This window comes from Rhinopithecus bieti, unplaced genomic scaffold (genome assembly GCF_001698545.2).
Source record: "Rhinopithecus bieti isolate Rb0 unplaced genomic scaffold, ASM169854v2 scaffold_3527, whole genome shotgun sequence".
Classification (NCBI taxonomy): Eukaryota; Metazoa; Chordata; class Mammalia; order Primates; family Cercopithecidae; genus Rhinopithecus; species Rhinopithecus bieti.
This window is the reverse complement of record NW_016804488.1, coordinates 238,224-254,965: the sequence shown is the minus strand read 5'-3', so window position 1 is coordinate 254,965 and position 16,742 is coordinate 238,224. Positions and strand designations below refer to the sequence as shown.

The window sequence follows — 16,742 nt, the reverse complement described above, 5'->3', positions numbered from 1 at the left end:
GGATGTGAGCACCCTGCAGAGCTCATGGGGCAGAGCTCTGAACAGGCTCTATCCTGGTGAGGAAAAAGAGGGCAGGTGAGAAACCAAGAACAGAGCCCAATCCTCAGATGAAATCAAAGAGCAGAATGGCAGGGGATGGGGCGAGCAACATCCCCATGTGGCATAGACCCTGGTGCCCACCCTCTGAGATCCCATCAGAAATCTATGAGACTCCAGTTAGGTGAGAGTCCCAGCACAGCAGCTTGATATGAACATCATTCTACGGATCTGTGGGAGTTCAGTGATCTCTCCCCAGCCAATGTTGGTGCCTGGGAACAGGTAGGTGGAGGCTACAGGTAGGGAACAAGCAGCAGCATCCACAGAGGCAGTGGGAGGCACAGGCAGGGACTCCAAAACATCACCAACATCTCATAGCCTTTTTCTGCTAGCAGGAGAGGGAGAGAGGGAGAAACATAATGCCACTTGTATGTTTTAAGAATTTTGTGTATTTATATTGCTTAACCTTTATAATAGCAGTGAGATTGACATTGTTAGCCGTAGTTCACAATGAAAGTTTCTCAGAGCCAGCATGGCACAGCCTCTTGGTACAGAGGCTGGTCCATTACAAGATTTCTTTGACTCTGGAGTCCATGCTTGTGGGGTGCTGCTCGCTGGACCATGGGCCAGCTCCCTGCCTTCAAAGCCCTCCCAATTCAGCTTCCAGCAAGTGTAAAAACGTATTAATGAAACCCAGCAGGGACTTTTGTGTATAAGAGGTTAGGGGTGGCAATCAGTCTTTTCCTATGTATTTATTTTCGTGAGCAATTTTCTTTATATCTCTCCTTTCGTTTATAGCCACCCAGAAAACTTGCTTCCCAGTATTTTATTATGGGTTCTCTGATTCTTTATGGATTTTGGTCGCTAAAAGCAGACAAGTAGATCATCATGAAGAAAAGAAATCTGGTTACATCTTTCTGCAAGAAGCCCCCCTGCCGGGCCACCAGCTGTATGCAGTCGTCATTGATACCGGCTTCCGAGCTCCAGCCAGGTTGACCTCAAAGGTAGCTCGAGCATCTGGGGGTACTCTTTGATGGTGTCTAAGCAGTGTCAGCATCAGAAGTGAGGATTTGGTGATTTGGCTTCCCTGTCTGTTACCTGTCACAGCAGGCCCATCTCATTGGTGAGGCAAGGCTTGCCTGCCCTTTCCAGGGCCCTCCCTCTGCCTGCACATCTGTCAGGGTGAAGAGCAGACCCCTTCACCTTCTGCAGCTGTTCCAGTCCCTTCTCCTTCTGTCTCCACTGTGGAAAGCAGCCCAGGGAGATCTGTTCTGTCTCTGAGTGGATCTTTGAGACTCTGAGAATGAGATGTACTATTCTGAGCTCGGGGCAGAAAACCACAGTCCCAGAGAAGCTGGTGGAGGATGAAGGTGGGGTGGGAAGCAGGATACAGTGGAGGAGGAGGAAATAGTCCAGCACTGGGCCCAGTGGAGCAGCGGTGCCGTGGAGAGCTGTGGAGGTAAGGTCTGCAGGGGCAGAAATCCAGCCTGGGCAGAGCCATGTGCAATTCGAACTGCATGTGACACAAATCCCTCAAAGAGAGGGAGGCTCCCTCTGCCCTTGGAATTCACACTCCCATTTCCTGAGGGAACCATGGTTACTTTATGGAATTCATAGGATTGGGATGTGAATGAGAAAGAGTTAGATGGGAGGATGAATGAGATGGGGTGCCACAGTGTAGTAGGATACATGGGGCACAACACATTTTAAAGCTTATGTGCTCCTTACTCACCATGAACCCTTCGTCTACCAACTGTATATTTAAATTGTCTATCAGAATACATGTATATATTCACAAGCAATGCATACACATAAGAATGTTCTTAACCTAGCAAAGGAAGATTTAGTGGTGAAGCTTTAGATGATTTCTAAGGGATGTCTGCTGTCAGCACTGTCATTTATCATTGTGCTAGAAATCCTGGTAAAAACAATAAAGCAAGAAATAAAACAGGAATATAAGGTTCCAAAAGGGAGAAAGAGATGGTTTTTTTTTGTTGTTTGTTTGTTTTTTGTTTGTTTTTTTTTGAGACGGAGTCTCGCTCTGTCACCCAGGCTGGAGTGCAGTGGCCAGATCTCAGCTCACTGTAAGCTCCGCCTCCCAGGTTCACGCCATTCTCCTACCTCAGCCTCCTGAGTTGCTGGGACTACAGGTGCCCACCACCTCTCCCGGCTAGTTTTTCATATTTTTTAGTAGAGACGGGGTTTCACCGTGTTAGCCAGGATGGTCTCAGTCTCTTAACCTCGTGATCCGCCCGTCTCGGCCTCCCAAAGTGCTGGGGTTACAGGCTTGAGCCACCGTTCCCGGCCAAGCGATGGTTCTTCGCACAAGATGAGGTTGTCTACATAGCAAATGAAGAAGCATGTTCACGCTAATGATTAGCACTAATAGCATTTAAGAAACTTGCTGAATTTTTGATTGAGAAAAAAAATCATCAAAATAATCTCTATAAAACAGCAATGACTATTTATAACATGGGGTTGAAAACAAGAACCTCTTTGTCACAGTAAAAATTGGTGGGCTGCCTAGAAGTGAATTCATCAAACCCCACATACAAGACCATCACGAAGGAACTATCCCTGATATGCATAAGAGATCTAAATAAAGAGCTATGTTTATGGATGAGAAAGCCAATTTTCCTTTGTCATTTCTCCCAAATTAATCTATAACATTAATAATAATAGTGTGAATGAAATTCTATTAATATACACGCTTTACAGATGAAAACCTAAGGCATAATGAGGTTAAATCCAATTAAATCTATTCATAATTCTAGGAAGGTGTTTTGTGGAACTTGGAAAACTGATCCTAAAATTCAGGTGGAAAAGAATACAAGAGAATTGCAATACCAGTCATGCCGACTCTCAAGAGAAGAACAGGGCAGGGACTCCCGACCCAATATTCAGGCTTATTTTGAAACTGTAGTACCTGAGATCATGTCGTGACCTCAGGAGAGGTACTGAGGAGGGTTTTCTGGGGAAGACTAGAGGTCTTACAAACCACAGGAAAGGGTGCACTGCTTCAAAAAATATTTTAGAACAATAGCTGTCCTTGTAGAAAAAGGTACTATTGAATCTTTACATCATACACACAAAAAATAAACTCCAGAACATTAGAGACAGAAAGGTGAAAACACAAAGTTTAGAAACTAGTCAAAGAAAATATACACTTTGGAATAAGGAAGGATTTCAGAAACAGAAATATCTTCCTTAAATGAAAGTTTAATAAGTAATCTTACATCAGAATTGTTCATCTCTGTGTGACAGAAGACAGCAATGAGGAATGACAAGCCCAGCCAGATTGACATGTGCCTTCCCAGGGTATGCCCGCAGGTGCATGGGTACCCTACTCTGGGTCCAGGCTCCTCTGGCATCTCCCTGCCAAGCCAGAGGGAGGAAAATGGTGTACCCACCGTGGTGCTCTCCTGCTCTCATGAGAAAACAAATGCCCTCCCGAAACCTAATTGGGATCTGGCTTTTCTAGATCAAGAAAGTGAGGAAATGGCCAATTTTACCAGGCTCTACTTCAAGGCCCTCCTCTGCTCTCTCCAGGGAAGCCTGGGACCGGGCATGCCCTCTCATTCCCTGGCTCCAGGCTGTGGCACTCCACCATGCAGGTGGTTTTGTGGAAGGGTAAGACGCTGGGAGAAAGTGCGAGGAAGCCCTGCCCAGCATTGCGTGGCGTCTGCGGTGAGGCAGCCTGAGTTCCTACCCCTGTTCTTTGTTGTGAGGTGTACGTTGTTTTATGTGGCGACAATGGACTGTCAGAAACCAAGGAGCTTTCCTGTCCAGAGAAGCCCCTGTTTGAAAGGAATTCCAGACACACCTTTATCCTGAGGTATTCCAAAATATTTCACTGCTAGATTTGGGAAAGAGAGGCCAATCAGAATGAGTGTTGCCTTATCACAAATACAAAACAGTAGACTACATAACATTGGTCTCTAATAGTGAGCATCAATTTATATATAAACAATTTTATGATGTATTTTTACAGTTTGTTATTCTGAGTAGATTAAACAATAGGTTTGTGCGAGGCAAGGAAGGAAGGAGGGTGGGGGAAGAAGACTTATTGATTTTACATATTAGTAAAGTTCATAATCAGTGTTTTCTATGACACTAAACCTTCTGACCTTAATTAGGTTTGTCCCCAGTTTGGAAGAGCGAGGACACATGGTGTCACAAAGACGGTGGGGTTGGAGAAAGAGGGAGTTTAACAAGATAGGATGCAAGCACCTGGCGTTTTAGAAAATATGAAAGGACTGAACTAGATTATTTTTTCTCCTGGTAAATTTCATGTATGATATTTACTGGTTTGGAGTATTATGTCTTCATTAAGAGAGAAAAGGTTAACTTTAGACTAATCCACACCAGAGACAAGTAGATGAACGAGATTTGTGTGACTGGTTTGGGAAAGCTGGTGGATATTGAAGGCCTGAGTGCAGGGTCACTGTGCGTGGTGGGATTTCCCATCCTCTGGCCGGGTTCCAGGGGGCTTCACATGTCACTCTGCGTGTCAGTCACCTTTGACATGTCCCATCCCCCCTCTGTGGGACATCAGTGCTTTGAGGGTGAGCACTGGGGCTGATGGGATGCCAGGACCACACTGTCACCCTCCCAGCTGATGAGACGCTGCTATGTGTGCCTCCAGCGCTCCTGCCCAGCTGGGCCTGCTGAGGAAGATCCGCCTCTGGCACGACAGCCGTGGGCCTTCCCCAGGCTGGTTCATCAGCCACGTGATGGTGAAGGAGCTGCGCACAGGACAGGGCTGGTTCTTCCCTGCCCAGTGCTGGCTGTCTGCCGGCAGGCATGATGGTCGCGTGGAGCGGGAGCTCACCCGTCTGCAAGGGGGACTCGGCTTCCGGAAGGTAGGCCCCCTCCAGGTGGCCTCCCGTGGCGCACCTGGCTGACCGGCAGAGCATGGCACCTGGCTCTGCTTCGCTTGCCACAGTTGTGTCTTTCAACTCCTCTAAAGTGTATTCCTCTTTTCTTAGTTAATTACCAATATACCCAAATATTAAATGATACATTCATTAAGTGGCCATCCAAGCATGGATTAATTACCCTTCACAATTATTAATTATTGCAGTAATGCTTCTCTGTAATTGTAATAAGAATGTAAATTTCTGGAATTTATGGTTCTGGTGGTCTGTGATGTCCAGAGGCCCGTGATTAGAGACTATTCAGTGCCCTGTGTGTGTCCCAAACAACCTAGATAACTATCAATAGAGTAATTACAGATATGGTACAGATGTGATCAGGGCCAGGATGGCAGGAGATGGCCAAAGTGACAAAATAACAGATAACCTCACAAACTAACCATGGAAGTTGTGGTTTTTGCATGTCCTTTCCATCTTTCCCTATATACAAACAAATTTCTTTTTTTTTTTTTTTTGAGGCGAGTCTCGCTCTGTCGCCCAGGCTGGAGTGGCTGACGCAAATTCAGCTCACTCAAGCTCCTCCCGGGTTCACGCCATTCTCCTGCTCAGCCCTGAGTAAGCTGGGAACTTACCGGAGCCTGCACCTTAATAAAACCTACCTCGTTCCTCATCATTTTGTAAGAGCTTAATCCTTCTCTCATTTTTTTTGCGAGCGCCGGAACCGGCTATACTTTTTCTGTATTTTTAATAGAGACCGGGGTTGTTCCCCCTGCTCTGATCTTTCGCTGACCTATTCATGCGCCCCCCCGGCTCCAAGTGCTGGGATTATAGGCGTGAGCCACCGCGCCCGGCCTATACAAACAAATTTCATACAATTGTGATAATAATTTTTTTTTTGAAACAGAGTCTCGCTCTGTTGCCAGACTGGGGTGCAGTGGCATGATCTCGACTCACTGCAACCTCTGCCTCCCAGGTTCAAGTGATTCTCCTGCCTCAGCCTCCCGAGTAGCTGGGACTACAGGCACATGCCACCATGCCCGGCTAATATTTGTATTTTTAGTAGAGGTGGGGTTTCACCATGCTGGCCAGGATGGTCTTGATCTCTTGACCTTGTGATCCTCCCGCCTTGGCCTCCCAAAGGCTGGGATTACAGACGTGAGCCAATGCACCCGGCTGCATTTTGCACTTTCTTATTCAACATTTTAGAGTAGGTCTCTTCATGAATTTTTAAAACATCATTTCAGGGCTGTATAATGGCCCACTGCGCATGACCATTTGCTGAAGACCTGTTGGGCATGTATAGCTTTCTTTCATTTATTATGGTAATGGACAACATTGTGGGAACTTTCATGTGTGATTCTCTGTTCCTGATGAGTACTTCCTGAAACTGGGTCTCAAACAGTGGGAAGAGCCAGTGAACTCAGACAGTCCCCAGTGTCGCCAGACCTTGCCAGGCCACTAGGCTTTCTTTCCAACCTGCCCTGTTGCCACCTGCCTTGATGAGAGGCCCAGGCTCAAGGCCTTGGCATTTTCAGGCCTGAGATATTGCTAAGCTAGTAAGAAACATGATCACAAAGGATTTGAAACAAGTTTTCAATCAGTCACAGCATGTGGAAATTCTTCAACATCTAAAACTGGGGCTTCCCCTTAGATGATTGTTTCCTTGTGAGAATGACTGTTTAGCCCAGGAACTGTAGTTAACAATGGGAGATATACATCGCTTATCCTTAAGCTATTGTGCTTGATAGCTTTTTGTGAGAAACGTAAGCTTATTAACTTAGTCACGTATAAGCACTTGTGTGTGCTACGAATCGAGCGTTGCTTGTTGGCTAGTCCATTTACATAAAGAAGATACATTCTTGATTTTTCTGGTATTTGTATCTGTGCTCTGCTCATATTCCATAAGAGCAGTTGCAGTTCTGTACATAATTTTGTTTTTTCTAGAACAATGTTGAGCCCCAAGCATTATTGAAATTGAATTGGAACTTAAAATTCAGTGCAATTCCTAAGCAACATATCTCCTGCTGTGTGCCAGACATTGTGGGCTACTGAGGACAGAGTTGGAGGTGACTCAGCCCCACTCTCAGTGCACTCAAAGTCCAGTTGAAATTAAGCATATTGCCCCGGAAAGTTCTGAGAGTGGTGGTGTTTTAAGAAGTCTCTTAGGAACATGCAGGAGAACCAAGGAGAGACTGATCAGAAGCTCTGGAGAGAAGATCTCCTGAGGCTAGGCGTGAAGGCATTTGAGAGCCAGGCAGGTGAAGCTGGGAGAAGCATGTGCCAAAGCTCAGGAGGTGCCAGGGGAAAGCCAGGTGGGCCGGAGTCCAGCATGATAGGAGTGTGACTGGATCAAGGAGGCAGAAGGAGGAGCAGCTTCCAGAGGCCTAGAGTGAGGTGCTGTTCACCTGCACCCACGGCGCACCTAGTACCCAGTTAACCAGCCAGGATAGCAGAGCCAGAGAGTGTGGGGAATCCAGTGCCATCTACCTGCACCACAGCCCACCTGATACACAGCTAAGCAGCTGGGATGGAAGAGCCAGAAAGCTCGCCATCTCTGCTCAGAAGATCATGGTTTAACAGTCAGGACTTTGCTTTATTGACAGAAATGCCCATGTCAGGGAACACTTCTCCTCCTTTCCGTTTCAGCTTTTCTATTGCAAGTTCACAGAGTACCTGGAGGATTTCCACATCTGGCTGTCGGTGTACAGCAGGCCCTCCTCCAGCCGCTACCTGCACACACCACGCCTCACCGTGTCTTTCTCCCTGCTGTGTGTCTACGCGTGTCTCACTGCCCTGGTCGCTGCTGGAGGGCAAGAGCAGGTGAGGGCCGTTGCTTTTCCTTACAGCAGCTTCCAGATCCCAGACTACACTGTGGCCCCTTTTTGCCTAAGAAATCAACAAAGCTCACAGTCCTCTGAGAAAAGTTTAAACCAGGGGAAGCAAGCCTGGCTGCCTGGGGACCAGAGAAGGAGCAGGAGGGCTGTGCCCCGTGTGGCACTGGATGGGCCTGCACAGTCCTGACTCTGCTGACTCGGTGGACAGCTGCTCTGTGGGAGCTCATGCCCAGGCCCAGCAGCAGAACTCTTCCAGAGAGGCTGGCAGTCAGTTGTCTTTGAGAATGATCTTGAATTTTTTTTTAAGTTGGCAATTCATTTAGATTTTGAACAAGTCCTCTGGACAAAAGAACGCAGAACCATTCTGATGGGCACATTTTCCCTCAAGATGCCAGTTTGCACTGGCAACTCTGGTCTGATTGTTCCTCGTGAGATGTAGTAAATTACTTTGAAATCAGTGTCAGCAGTTAAAATGGAGACCCTCCCTTTCCTGAGGGAAAACAACACAGCAAGACGTGGGCTGAGGGAAAATTGACTTGTTTACTATGACAACATCATGGCCATTCATGCATCCGGCCCACCGGGTTCACTGCTGGGTCGTGGGGCACCTGGAGAATGTGGTGACAACATCTGTTTCCGAAGTGGGGGCCAGCGACCCATCCATGTGACAGCCAGGCATAGTGGCTCCTTTATGACACCAGGTATCAGAGAGATCCAATAACAATTATGGATTGGTGAGATTGAAAAAATAACAGTGCATAGAATTTGTAAAAAGAGGATAAACAAATATCAAGTAGCAGGAAGGGAACAGCTCTGTCCACCTGGAAACAGACCAGGGCCTGTGGTGAGGAAACCTACGGTCAGCCTCTTCTTTGAGGCTGACATGTTGTCTGACATCGGGCCACTGACCACTTCTCTCTGTTCATTGGTACCTTGTGGGTGTTGATGCCTTGCCAGATTGTAGCCATGATTCAATCCATGGAGCACGTGCCTGGTAGAGAGTGGGTGCTTGGCAAGCATTTGTTCAATCCAAAAGGATTTGTATAAGAAGAAACAAAATGATTGCGTGTGTTTTCTTTTCACTCCTGGGGTATAAGAAACCTTTGCTGGATTCCTTCTGCTTGTATCCATCATATCAGTTCTATATATAGTTCTATTTTTTTTCTTAGAACGATATTGAACATGATGCATTATTTAAATTGAATTGTGGCCAGGGTGGTAGCTCATGCCCGTGATCCCAGCACTTTGCAGGGCCGAGGCAGACAGATCACCTGAGGTCAGGAGTTTGAGAGCAGCCTGGCCAACATGGTGAAACCCTGTTTCTACTAAAAATACAAAAATTAGCTGGGCGTGGTGGTGCGTGCCTGTAATCCCAGCTACTCAGAAGGCTGAGGCAGGAGAATCACTTAAACCTGGGAGGCGGAGGTGGCAGTAAGCTGAGATCTTGCCACTGCACTCCAGGCTAGGTGACAGAGCAAGACTCCATCTCAATCAATCAATCAATCAATCAATTGAATTGTAACTTAAAATTCATGGTTCATGAAGAGAGCACTTTTATTAAATGTAATGTATGTATTCACATTACATGTATTTGTAATTACACCATGACTGTTTTAAGTTGGACTCATATCAGGTTGCTGTAACGGCTGCTGTTGGTTTGTTGCAACCCCAGTTGGATGTCAGCCCCACCCTTGGATCCTTCAGGGTGGGTCTCCTGTGTACCCTCCTGGCTTCTCCAGGGGCCCAGCTCCTGTCCCTGCTCTTCAGGCTCAGCAAGGTACCTGCAACTTGTCCTCATGGCCCTGTTCTCCTGAGCAGCCCCTTCATTGCTGGGGAACACACTTGGCGAACCACCTCTTTCCTTCTGCAGGAAGCCCCGGGGCCTGCCCCAGCACAGTCACACTGCCTGCCTAGAGGAGAAGCACAGGCCGAGGCACCCCAGGGTAAATGTGTATTAAAACTCTCAGAAACTCTCCGTGGGGCTGAGCCTTTTGCACCAATGTACTAAGTAGAAATTGTATCTTCTGCTTTCAGTTTGCATTGTGTTTATTATGAGTAATGTTGGGCATCATTTCATGTGTTTAAAAGTCATTTTATTTTCTGTGGTCTATCCGTTTTCTTTTCCCACATTTATATGAACCTTATAAAATCCTTTCTTTTCTAAGTGATACATAAATACTTTTCACCAGCTAAGTAAAGTAGGTCTTTGTCAGATGGATATTGAATCCATTTTCTAGTTGCTAGTGCCATTTGTTTTATTAATTAAACATTTTTCTCAAGCTGCCATGTTTCCTTAACGCAGCCTCGAGTGGCTGTGAGGGTTGCCTAAGCCAATACCAGGACCGAAGCATCAACAGAAGTCCCCGTTCTAGTCTTGTTCTCTCAGAAGTACTCATTCTGGCTGAGTCAGGAAGGAAGAGTATTTGCTAAAGAAAGAAGTATCCCTGCTAATCCTTAAACATATCCCTGTCTAAATGTGTGATCCCAAAACATCATACATTGGACTTTTATTTTTTTGAATCAGGTCCTAATTCCTACCAAAGGGTATCAGACGCACAGGAGCCATGCAAGGTAAATCAACCATTATGCGCAGCAGTTAATCCTCTAGCATGAAATGCGAGCAATTAGATTTCTCTGGCATCCTCCCTTGGCCATGGATGGGTCAGGCCCAAGGTGAGATGGACACAAGAAAAGATCGATGCAAGACCTGCTGTGCTGGCTGGGGACCGTCCTCCCTAGAGGGAGGTCTGTTTCCCAGGACACATGCCACAGCAGCCCGGCTGTCCAGGTGGGTCAGAGAGAAGGGGTCTCAGCAGAGGCCTGAAACAGGAAGGAAGCGCAGCCCAGCAGAATTCGGAAAGCCCCATATGTCTACCCAGTAAATACCGGCAGGACCGTGGGAGAGACACTGTGGAGCAGCAAGGCTCGGGATGATTGCTCAGTGAGCTTCTCCACCTCCTTGTGAGGAGGAGGCTCAGAGAAGCTGCCCCACTGCTGGAGCTCCGTTCCAGGTCTCAAAGAGGCCTGTGACACGGGGCAGTTGAAGGGCAGCTTCTAATGGCACAGCTGTGGTACCCCATTGCTATAGTGCTTTTTGGATCTGTGTGACTGCGCCTTTGCTTACGTGGGATTCTGCTCTGTGGGACATGTGAGGGCACACACGATGCCGGGTTTGCCAGGTTCTAACTCCCTGGCGGCAGCTCCCCCGCTCCTGTTCCTGAGGGTGGTACTCTCGAGCCGCTGCTTGAAACACAGTGTGCCCCCCACGCCCCAAACACCATGCCAGAGTTCTGCGCCTTCCCCACTTGGAGGCTTTGTTCAACCAGTTGCTCTTGGCTGAATCCCCCTCTGTGGCAGGGTCATGCCTCTCAGAGAACCAGGTGCAATCACCCTGACTGCATGGAGCTGCTGTTAGGCCACCAGCATTTCCCCAGGTGCAGCCACCGTCCTCTGAGGGGTATGAAGGAGCCGGCTCTCAGGCCGCCTGTGCTTCCTTCCTCAGAATTCTTTAGAGGCCTGAGCACCACACCCTGCCCATGTCAGGCCCATCCTCTGAGAAGGCAGCAAGCCACACCACTGTTGAGCGTCACGTGTGAAGCCCTGTTTGTGGAGACATTAACCTTGGCATGACCTTGTCATTCTAGCATCCTGCATCAGCCATTGTCTCTGGGAGTCGCAGGGCCCAAAGGAAGGTGGCAAGTGATGATGGCACAGCCTGTCCAGCCCCTAAGCTGGAGGCCCATGGGGGTGACCACAGCAGGACTACTCTGATGGGGAAAAGCCACTGTTGCCCTCCCTGTACTCAAGGTAACTGGCTTGCAACCACAGCCCCCTTCCTGCCAGTCCAGCAGACCTGCAGCCATTGGGAGAGGTGGGGCAAGCAGAACCACATTTGGGCCAAATGTCACTGAATACTCCAGTCTCATCTGAAAACCAGGCATGGGCCCACCCAAAACTGAGGCATCCAACTTTCCTCCAAAGTCTTGGTGCTTTCTGGCAGGTACTTAATGTAAGTTTGGTCAGATCTTTTTTAAAAGTCAGTAATATACTCATAACCTTTTTTAAGTATTTTGGAATTTGAAGCTTTGCATTTTTTAATGCTAATGACAGTGAATGATAGTCCCAGCTTCCAATTATGCTGGAATCTCAGCAGTGAACTGGTAGAGGCAGGGATTACCCTAGAACAACCAGGGCTGTGCCCAGGGAGATTGAATCCTGCTGCAATCCTAGGAGGGCAGCCAAATCATGGCAAAGGGGAGACAGTGGTGGGCCTGGCCTGGCAGGGGTGTGTGGCTTTGGGATCCTGGAGCCATGTGGTACGTGAACAGATGGTTTTCTCGAGGCTCCAGCTTAGCCCAGGTCCTTGTGTACTGGATTCAGGTGCTTGTTCACAATGACTGGCAAGGCCTGTGCATGCAGCTATGTCTGGTTGGACCCATGCTGCACAGCACTTAACACAGTGAGGCACAAAAAAGATCCTTTCTGTGAGTGAATAAGCTTCAGGCAGGTGAGCCTTCAGTGTAGGCACAAGTATCAGCAGTAGATCAGAAGGGAAACTCATCCCAAGGACCGGCGACCCTCCCAGACAAGCTGGACACATGGCTGGGCTGAAAGGGAGCATTCAGGAGTACAAGGCTCACACTGGCAGACCAGCCACCGATGAGGTTGTGGAGAAGGTGTGGCTCAGGGCGACACCACTGTCCCAGCCACAGCTCACATTCCTTGATTTATGTTCAGCCAGTGTCCTTCGGTTTGCCTAATACCAGCTTCCCAGCAAGAGCTCCTTAGTTGTTGAAAGGTGTTGTGCTCGATTGCCCTAGGTTAACATGGCATCCTGCCTCTAAGAGCAGTCGCTAGAAAATGGGCTGAGACGGCTGCACCTGGAGGTATGAAGAGCTATATATGGCAGCCCTCTGGTCCTGTACCTGGAGCTGGGGAAATCACATAGCAGAGAGGGAAGGATGAAAACCACAGGGGACCAGTCACAGCCCTGTCCCTCATGGTGTGTGGGACCTGATCCAAATCAGGGCAGACCCTCAGATCCCAGGTCAGCCTGCTTAGTTGTTTGGGGTCTGAAATGGAAACTGATCCCTCTGCCTCTGATGTTGGGGATCCATAGGTCTGTTCAGAAGAAGAGGTCCCCAAAAGCCTTCTGAGGGCACAGCAAGGCAGGAGTTGCTGCTCACCACCCCCACCCCCACCCCAGACCCTCAGGTGAGCACCAATGTCCCAGCTCAGCAGTCGGGCAGGAGTTCCCTTGTTCTCAGCCTGTGCATTCTATTCAGAACCTCAAGGGATTGGAGGAGGCCCGTGGCTAGGAAGGTCCTCTGCTTCACTCAGTCTGCTGATTCAGATGTTAATGTCACCTGGAAACATCCCCAACCCCGAACACACTCAAAAATCATGTTTAACCAAATGCCTGGGCACCCTGCAACCCAGTCTAGTTGATGCCTGAGATTCACCACCACACTCCGTGTGATGGAGATGCCGAGGTCTCTTAAGCTGCCTTGTCTCTGTCCTACTCTTCCGCAGCACCCAGCAGTGGTTTGGAGGGACTAATGTCCCGGTGGTCAAGGGCCCCTCAGCCTTGGTGGAGCTCTGCAGTGTGGGCCATTTGTGGGACCGCTTCTCTGGCCTGTGGTTTGGGAACAGGATTTCTAGGCTACAGGTGAGCTGTAGAGGTTTTCAAACATCCTCAGGTCCTCGGATGGAAAGTCTCACATTTGTAAATAAATCCCTGCGTTTCTGGGAACTCATCGGATGCAGGCTCCAGATGTCGCTATTGCTATTTTCTCCCTCATTTCTCCCTCCCACCTCCTGGGATAAATAAAATCATGTGCAGATCCCAATGGGTGGCTTGGCCTGGTCAGCCCTGCCACGGCAGAAGGCCTGGATGGAGTCCACATATTAAACAAGAAGCTGCAGGACGCCCGCCTAAGGAAGGAAGGAACCCAGCTGCAGAGCTCCTGAGAGGAGCCGGGTCCCAGCCAGGAGCTCTGGCTAGAATATGCTGTTCATGGTCTCCCATCATTTGAAAAAGCATATGCCTTTGGGACAGGGATTATGATGCATGTGTCACAGATTCTGATCCTGTCACCCCGGCACATGCTGCCTCTCTGGCTCCTGTCCAGCTTGGACTCGCCATCGGAGACCGCAGGGTCATTCAGTGTGGCTCCATGGCCCACGTCTTCATAAACCACAAAGAGCAGCCGCAAAGCCAAGGCCCTTTCATCCCGTCTCTTCCATCTCAGCTGTAGATGTTGAATCACTCTGTGAGAATGGGCAGGTACTTAGACCTCTCTTGTGCCTCAGTTTGCTCATCTGTAAAATAGGAACATCAGAGAGCTTAATTCTTAGGGCTTGGGGAGGAGCAGCTGAAATATGAAAGCTATCCTGTTAGCATCATGCCTGCCCTAGCGGAGTGCCCACTGGCATCCAGCTTTTTTGTTGTTGCTGCTGTTATAATTATTATAGCCCAACCTGTTTTCTTCCCCCTTCCCCTCTCTGTGCTCCATTCCATCTGCTGGTTGGGTTTTCCTTTCTCTTTCCCACTGGGCAGCTTCAGGGAGGTCAGTGTCCTCTTAGCAGACAGGGGTTCCCCTCCGATGAGCAGACACTGCCCACGTCCAGCACCACTCCCACAGCTGGCTTCCTGCCATGGCGAGGCCATGGGCCTTCTCAGGCAGTGTTTGTGCTTAGGCAGCAATGACTGCTGGGTGGCCTGCTGCCCTAGAGGGTGCTGACCACCACACTTTCGCTGGGGGCAGGTTTGGCCAGGAGCAGTGTGTGCGGTGGCTGCATCTGCTGTCCCTCTCCGTGGTCTGCTGTGTTTTCATCACCCAGCCGCTTATGGTAAGAAACACCCTCCATGGTAGAAGTGCCTTCCATCAGGAGGGGACCTAGACAGGAAGGGAAAATAGAGGCTTCATTTTGGTGGTGTATGACTTTTCTTTACACCCTGATTTCAGTTGTGGTGAGAGAGAACCAGGAGCCAGGCTCTGTGCTAAGCTACACAAGGGGCTGTTCTTTAATCCTCATAAACATCTTTGAGAAGTGAACCACTTTAACCCACATTTTTCATTTGAGGAAATTGAGCCTCAAAGAATTTAGGTCTCTTGGGCGAGGCCACACCTGGTGAGTAGTTGGGCTGGGAATCCAAGGCAGTGACTGCTGGTGTCTTTACAACTGGGAGATGGAGTCCTGTTCATGATTAGGGGACAGGAGGACAGCTCTGTGTGGAATGAACACAGACACAGGGCGGCTCTCTGCTCTGTCATGTTTTTCCTTCCAGGTGTGCCTCATGGCCTTGGGTTTTGCTTGGAAAAGAAGAGCTGACAACCACTTTTTTACTGAGTCTTTACGTGAGGCTACCAGAGATCTGGACTCTGAATTGGCAGAACGTTCCTGGACTCGCCTCCCCTTCTCTTCAAGCTGCAGTATTCCTGACTGTGCAGGCGAGGTTGAAAAAGTAAAAGAATGACCTATGCAGTGCAAATTGAGCTTTAAAAAACTGCTTTATGTTCTATCACGCATATCTGAATGTAGGCTTTGAATTCAAATTGGGTTGCATCTTTGGAGACCCATGGGATGTCTTAATTTCTTATGTTTCTTTGCACACACATATATGATAGATGAACACATAGGACTGATTTTTTTTTTTTTACTCCCATCCTAAAGAAGTTAGAGCATCAAGAAAATTAGCATATTTTAAAATGCTGAAGCAAATGAGAACTCTTAATTCTTGGTCATGATTTTGGAGAACTTTTAGGCCATTTGCCCTTCAGTGGACCCACAGAAAATGTATTCCTCCCCATCATTCCTCCCTCCCTGACTTCATCCCTTCGTCCCTTCCTCCCTCCCTTTCTTCCTTCTTTTATTCAGTTTTGCCTATTATATGTGTAGCATTCTGTTGGGCAGTGTGAATGATATGAAGGAAGAGAAAGGTATACTGGCCACTGCAAAGAAATTCACAGGCTCATTGATTAAGTGCACATGAAATGCATGTGCGATTCTGTACTCTTGTAATAACCATAAATCACTTATGACCAAGGACCCAATCCCAGTTCATTTAGAATCAGACCCTGGTCTGGGCCTCTGTTCATCTCCGCCCTCTTCCTCGCAAAGGATCCTGATAAACTCCGTGTCTGAGGACCTGTCCGAGGCCTCTCAGCCCTGCCTGAAACCAGGGCTGCTGCTGCTGAAGATGGGTGGTGCACACAGGCTATGTACTAGTCATTGTGCTATTTTGCACCTACGTTGTATTTACATTTGTCATATCATTTGTTGCTTATAACACCTTATGAATTAGGCAGCATCACTGCACCCCATTTAAAGATGATGTGGAATGATTAGGCCCAGGGTATACTGCAATAAAGGGGAGTCTGAGGCCCAAACCTGGCCCACCTTGCCCTTTCCTCCTACACCCCCACCCTGCAGCACCTTAGCTCTTGAGAAGCAGCATTGCCCTGGTTCCCTCATACCTGTTGGATCTCAGCTTTCCTTTGTGCTTTGAAGGCTGTCCTTCCTCTTCTCCCCTCGGGCAGATATGCCCTGCTGTGCTGCAAGTTTGTTCATTTTCTTTCTCTCATCCCAGCCTTGGGGGTGAGGCTCCTTCACATGAATTCAGCCTGATCCTGAGGGCCACGCTGTCATCTCCAAACCTACGAATGGCTCATTAGCACCTTAGAATCGGGATGCCCCCCACACCCAAGCCTCCCCACGGATCTCTCGGCCACACATGTTCCCTTCTCAGAACGGCACAACAGCTGAAGGGAGTAACTTAACTCCCAACACCCTGCATGTGCAGCTTTATATTGTTTGCATCCCTGCTGTTGAGTTCCTAGAAGCCCAGAGTCTCTAGGAGGAAGGACTGTCTCTGATTCCTCAGATGTCCCCAGTGTCTGATCCAGTGAATGTGTGTTGATGAATGAATACCTACAATGAGTTCATTTATCTGGCTACTGTTATGCCCTGTCCACGAACAGAGTATAAAAGTAAA

The 16,742-nt window shown here is 48.4% G+C and overlaps 1 protein-coding gene across 1 annotated transcript in view; it reads left to right on the top strand.

Moving 5' to 3' along the window:
• Positions 1-16,742, top strand: part of PKD1L1 (polycystin 1 like 1, transient receptor potential channel interacting) — a 203,514-nt gene that overhangs the window by 129,633 nt on the left and 57,139 nt on the right. The window contains 13 exon segments of the mRNA XM_017868553.1: positions 835-857; positions 860-892; positions 895-1,040; positions 3,765-3,871; positions 4,682-4,898; positions 7,557-7,730; positions 9,378-9,521; positions 9,615-9,687; positions 10,269-10,315; positions 11,389-11,551; positions 13,277-13,412; positions 14,512-14,596; positions 15,036-15,212. Of these exon segments, the coding sequence (XP_017724042.1) occupies positions 835-857; positions 860-892; positions 895-1,040; positions 3,765-3,871; positions 4,682-4,898; positions 7,557-7,730; positions 9,378-9,521; positions 9,615-9,687; positions 10,269-10,315; positions 11,389-11,551; positions 13,277-13,412; positions 14,512-14,596; positions 15,036-15,212 (1,525 nt within the window).